This window comes from Antrostomus carolinensis, unplaced genomic scaffold, assembly GCF_000700745.2.
Source record: "Antrostomus carolinensis isolate BGI_N321 unplaced genomic scaffold, ASM70074v2 scaffold26837, whole genome shotgun sequence".
NCBI classification, from domain to species: Eukaryota; Metazoa; Chordata; class Aves; order Caprimulgiformes; family Caprimulgidae; genus Antrostomus; species Antrostomus carolinensis.
This window is the reverse complement of record NW_010327049.1, coordinates 96,286-102,663: the sequence shown is the minus strand read 5'-3', so window position 1 is coordinate 102,663 and position 6,378 is coordinate 96,286. Positions and strand designations below refer to the sequence as shown.

At 47.8% G+C, this 6,378-nt stretch overlaps 1 protein-coding gene across 1 annotated transcript in view; it reads right to left on the bottom strand.

Moving 5' to 3' along the window:
• Positions 1–1,680: 1,680 nt before the first annotated feature.
• The window catches only part of LOC104527944 (plexin-A2), a 95,828-nt gene continuing 91,130 nt past the window's right edge, over positions 1,681–6,378 (bottom strand). The window contains 2 exon segments of the mRNA XM_010171794.1: positions 1,681–1,761; positions 1,764–1,904. Of these exon segments, the coding sequence (XP_010170096.1) occupies positions 1,681–1,761; positions 1,764–1,904 (222 nt within the window).

The following is a 6,378-nucleotide window of genomic DNA, read 5'->3' as shown; positions in this document are numbered from 1 at the left end:
TATTTAGGAAACCGTGATTATTCTCTGCTTAAAAACATGTGCTGATGTCTGAACCACCACCACTTCTACACTTCATCTTCAAGGTCCTGCTTTAACTCCCTCCTTCTCACCAGGAAGAGATAATTAAATCAGATCTAGTCCTTGTGAGAGGTAATAGATTAATTATTCCACTCACAGTGGTTGCTCTTGTCACTCAGTCTCTAGCTTATCAATACAGCCCCTCCAGTTAATCAGACTGGGAGGACTGCTGCCTTCAGGCTATCTTCTTATACAGTCACCGTGCACCCTAGTGTGACTGGGAGCTTAAAAATCACACTGCACAGCTTTGGCTGATGAAATAGGCAACAGCTGAGAAAAAATTGATGGTGCAGAGAGGTCCTTTCCCAACCTCTGCTTCAGCCTAGTCTAGGATAGCACTGGTTTGAATTATTCACCTTCCCACAGACATCCTGGGGCTGTGGCAAAATGAATGGGGATGCTTTAGGTGAATTCCCAGTGTATTCTGAAATTAGCACCAATGAAGCCTCATTCTAACGCTCTCTTTAAGTCAATCAAGAACTGCTAAAAACACTTTAAAAAGGTGAGTGAACGTTGTCCCCGTGCAATAGTTGTACAGTTTTAACTTACACTTGGTTGTACTGATTTACCTGGCCTGGGTTTGACTAAAGTTGATGTGAACTAGATATTGTGTACGAGCGATAGAGCTGCCAGTAGAGAATTGCCCTTATATTCTCTGCCTACCACTTCCTATTAACATAACAGGAATAAAAGTGCTTCTCTAATGTTTATAAATCACTTTGGATAGGAAAAGCTCTATATAGTATTAATACATTTATTATCCACCAAACTACAAGGGCCAAAGATGGCCAGTGATATATAAATATCCAGTGAAATTGTTAAAAATTCAAAACTTCATTAACAATTTAAAACCATCCGCACTGAATATTACAGCAGACCCTGTTCTGCTGCTTAAAACAAACTGAACGTGCCCTGTTTGCCCACGGACCTCTTAGAACACACGGTGAGGAAGGAAGGACCACGCTCCTCCCTGCCTGTCCTCTCTGCCAAGTGAGACCCAACACAGGCTGGGGCTTGGCTTGTGTTTGCTGTACATGTTCTGGTGTCCCCAAGGACCTGCCACGGGGACTCTGGGCGTTCAGGGGTAAAATCCTGCCAGGTCCACTGTCAGGGTTAACCCCATCCTAGGGAGGAAAGCTCTGCTCCCCTGCCTGCTTCTCCAGCAGCATCATTCAGATAATTTCCCTCTCTCTGCTGCGCTGTGCTCTCTCCCCTGGCAGTTTTCCTTCCCTGCACCACGCTGCTTTTCAGCATGACTGTATTCATCCAGCTACCGTGACCTGGGATTTGACAGCTCCTCGATAAGGGGTCTGTGATTCGCCTTATCTCCCCCGTGTGAATTAGCCTGCCTTAACACCTTCGGCACATTCCCTCCTCCTCCTTCCCTTCCCCTCGCTGACCCCCCGCAATCAGACAGGGAACTGCCAGATAAAGGATCTTCTCCTGGCTGGTGCTATAATGAAACACGCTCGCGGGTTCCCACCTGGAATTCAGGATTAGTTTAACTCCTGGATTTTTCACTCTCCCCGTGGCTGAGCCCACCCCTGCTGCAGCTCTCGGAGCTGACACCCATTTTGGGCACCTTTTGGCCAGGTTCCCCTCCTAGTGCCTCACCGAGCTGTTCTGGCACTGGACGCTGGAGCTGTTGAAGCGCAGGGCGGGTACGCGATGGATACGCGATGGATCACACCCTGGATGCTGAGGACACACTCGTACCCGCGCTGGCCAGACTGGGGCTGGGGCAGGTTTCTCGCCTTCAGTGTGATGGGTTTCACCTCTCCCACTGGGATCAGGATCTCCTCTGTGGGGAAGAGCTGAGGACAGTCCTGGGGGGCAATAAGAGAGAGGGGGAGGTTACAGTGGTGACAGTGTGTCCGCAGGTCTGGCCAGGTCTCAGCCCGCGCTGGCCAGACTGGGGCTGGGGCAGGTTTCTCGCCTTCAGTGTGATGGGTTTCACCTCTCCCACTGGGATCAGGATCTCCTCTGTGGGGAAGAGCTGAGGACAGTCCTGGGGGGCAATAAGAGAGAGGGGGAGGTTACAGTGGTGACAGGGTGTCCGCAGGTCTGGCCAGGTCTCAGCCCACCCGCTCCAGCAGTGGGGCTGACGTCCCAACACATCCTCAGTGCTCAGGACCAGCCACTTCTCCATCCACCCAGGCAGCTGCAGGTTAAATGCAGAAATAAAGAAACACCATTAGAGTTCCCTTGCTCTGGGACTGGCGCTGATTTTCTCACCGCAGTCACAGAAGAAGGAACATCACTATTTGGGGAAGGAATCACAGGCTCCTGCCCGCTCTGAGCTCGCCGTGGGTTTTACCCACAGAGACCCGAGTTCTCACCCTGCCCTCCTGCAGCCCATTATCAGCTGCTCCAGCTCCATCTGAGCCTTGTGCTCCGGGAGGGTGATGGGCTCCTCCCGGCCGCACGCTGCCCTCCCCAGCCTCCTCCTAATCCCATTTCAGTCCTTACACCCTCGGCTGTGTGCCACTTCAGGGTGAGACTGATCATAGAATCACAGAATTCCAGACTGGTTTGGGTAGGAAGGGACCTTAAAACTCATCCAGTTCCAACCCCCTGCCATCAGCAGGGACACCTTCCACTAGAAGCACGGGATGTGCTTCCCTCTCACTACCAGGTACGGTTCCACTCCGCTTTATCTGAGTAAATTACACCAGTATGCCATTAATTTTGGAGGCAACATTAATTTCTGCTCTGACTGCTCTCACCTCTTACCAGGATCCAACACCTCTGCCCTTTCTGGAACGCCTGGTCAGCTCACTGCAATGCTCCACTGCTGCTGCTCGCACGGCTTTACCCTTCACTGGGGCTGCCTGAGTGGGAGACGTGCCAGCCCGGGGGGGCAAGGCATCAGGATTGAACGTAATTCCACAGATGAGCAGATCTCCAGTTCCTCATGAGCACAAACTACATGTCTAAATAATACTTTGAGATGAAGCACAAAAATAGACCTCTCAGTGCCTGGCAGTTGTATGACATTGCTCCCATAAGATCTCAGCATCCTTGACATTATCTCTTCATAACACACTGGGAGACACAGGTTTTTTTCTCAGTTTATACACTGGGAACTGGAACACGCAGAGACAAAGGCTCTGACCGTCAGAAGTATTTACATTCTGTTTAGCTCTAATTTGCTTTGATCTAATGAAACTAGGTACCTAAGCACCTGTAAGTGTCTGACACTAAATGATTAATCCCAAGCTGAAGTAGAAGTTTTAGAAAGAGACGGACTGACATCTCCTTTCCCTCTGCCAAATCCCTGACTGGCAGCCCAAGCCCTTTGCTCCCCCATCTAGCAATTAAAGGAGATCATCCGGATGGCAATGCAGGAGATCCATTGTGGCCAGGCTCTGGCTAGGACTGGTTATCCCGGGAGAAAATCCCCACCTCTCAGTGCAGACCCCCCCAGCTCACGGCCGGGCTGAGCGGATGCTCTTGCACTACTGGCTCAGGCAAGTTGTAAATGAGAACCAGATGCTTCCCCAGTTTGGAGAAGCCAGTAGCTTTAACTGCTGCCTCATAAACCCTTTTAGTGGCACTTTTCCTTATATATTTTTTATTTTATTTTTTATTTTATTTCTAACAGGGACTTTCACGGATTAACAGCCAAGAGCGATTTTAAACTCCAACAGCCAGAAACGGGCTGTGCTGAGGAAAGAGCCCAGTTCTGCAGCAGAGCAGGTTTGCAGGATGGAAGGGAACGGCACTGTGAAGCTCAGCTCTGAGGTTCCTGCAGACCCTGGTGTCACAGATCCAAGTCCCAGCTCAGATTTTACCCTACTACCAGCAAACTCCTCAGATTCACAGTGTTTTCCATCCAACTGCTGACTTTGCACGCACGTTCCTTCCTCCTCGTTACGCACCACACACCTGCACCACCTTCTACTTGAGATCTGACTGCATTTCAGGTTTTGCATTTAACCTCAAAGTCGTATTGAGGACCAACAAGAGACAAATGGCTCCATCTCAGAGAGGTTCCCAGCTCTTTGGAAAGGCCACGTCTGAGAGAAGAGGCATCCTGGAGCTGTAGAATTTTTTATCATATTATAATTGAAAACAAAAAATCTCCAGCCACATCACCAGTGGCAGAACCTCAGTGCACAGTCTTGAAAATAATGAATATGTCATGGACCATTATCCTTCCTGGCCACTGCCATTTGTGAGATGGCTATTAAAGAAATGCTTCTTCCTTTAGAGACATGGGAGAGGACTTAGAGTTTCAAATCTGCTCTGTAGTGCTGAAAATGCTGGTAGCAAAAATGGTTCTGCCATCATTAGAGATGAGTAGGACATAACAGGACATAACAGATTTTTTCTCCTTTGGTTCCAGTGGGAGAAAAATGTCACATTGGGATTCTGGTAAAAAAAAATTAAAAATAAAAAAAATAGGTGCAATAGCACCTGGGTCCCACACAGAGCATCAGAGGGGGGTGATGCCCCAGGAAAGCACGTCTGGCAGGTTGGCTTGTCCATTCGCCACCTCTTCGATGTGCTACCTGATCTCAAAAGCCAGTGCTAACATCAATTATTTTGTTAGGGGTATCTTGTCAGCTTCAGCAACGCCTCTGTCAATGCATATTCACTTTACAGGAATTTCACAGTGAACTGGGAAGCAACTGGCAGCACCAGTCCTGCTGCTGGGATTGGAGATGTGTGGCTGTGGTAGAGGTTCCCCCATGGTGGTAAATAACAGAATCACAGAATCATAGTGGTTGCAAAAGACCTTTAAGATCATTGAGTCCAACCATAAACCATCTCTAACCCATGTCCCTCAGCACCTCATCTGCCTGTCTGTTAAATCTCACCAGGGAAGGTGACTCCACCACCTCCCTGGGCAGCCTGTTCCAATGCTTGACTGCCCTTTGGGTGAAAAAGTTTTTCCTCAGATCCAATCTAAACCTCCCCTGGCACAATTTGAGGCCATCCCCAGTTTGTAGGGTTCAGCTCTGGGTGCTCGATTCTACATTTAGCTATTGCCAGGAAGAGCTGAGCATCCAGTAAGTACAGAATAAAAGGGAGACTGCAGGCAGTGGAATATACAATTTGTTCCATAATCAGTTTACTTTGTTTTTTAATTCATGAGAAGTAAATCCTGCAGTGAGTTAGAAAGGCCATTATTGCCTCCTCTCACTAAACAAACACACGCTGAATCCTCTCATTATCCTTCTTGACTTCTGTACACCAGAATAAACACAAATCAGAAGATCTGCTGGAGAAAGACAAGACTCCAGCACATGAGTGGCACAGGCTCCCGGGGAATATTCTGCGTATGAAGTATCATTGCACACAATTTACAAAGATATTTTATGCTTCTCCGACACTTTTTAGCCTCAAAGATTCCAAGGTCTATAAATACCTTAAAGACCCGCGGTGCACGTCTGTCTCTGAAGCAGAACAGAGCACCCATGGTTATTATTTGTGTTTAACAGAGCAGTTTTAGTAGGTCAAACCTTCTTGCTCTTATTTGGAAAAAACTGCCTAGAAATGGCAGGTTTTTCTTTTGACTATGGGATTTAGCCCAAATGGAAGAAAATATAATGTTTTCCTACTTTTCATCTTTAAAAAAATCCAGCTATCCACAAATGTTAACTTGCTACACATATTTTAAAGTTATAAACATAAACGAATATGGCACATGAATGTAAACCCCTGGCTCACAGCTGTGTTCCCAATGATATCAATTATGGGGCCCATCACTCATGGAAACACATTATTCTTTGTGGGTGCAAGCCAGCCCCAGACCTTTGCCTTCCCACTGCTCTTTGGATGGCAATGTCTAAGCAGGCACCTTCTGAGGACAACTGAAGCCTCAGGCTACAAAAAGGCTGAGAAAATAGAGTTACTCATCCAATTATTGACTCGGAGAGAACTGGCCACCTGGAGACAGAGACCTCAAAAGAGTTGGGTTTACCCCATGTCAGCAACTTCCCACCAGGTGAGAATATCAAGAGCAGCCAGCTCTGTCCTGGATGACAGCTCTGCTTTAAAGGCTGTGAAGGTTCTGTATTTATCTACCAACAACTCCAAACCAAACATGCCTTGCACACAAACAATGTATTTTCACTTTTGCAAATACCACAGAGCATGATGCAAACCAGAGACCTGACACTCAGGGGGCATCTCTTCCCAAGCATCACAAATACTTGTGGTTCTCACTCACTGATGGCTTCACAGGCCACTGGTTACCCCCTGACAAAGCATGGTCCACCCTCAGAGGTTGTCCTCTGCATCACCTGCACCTACCACTGAGCTCTGCCCTTAGAGGTTAGTAAAGAATTCCTG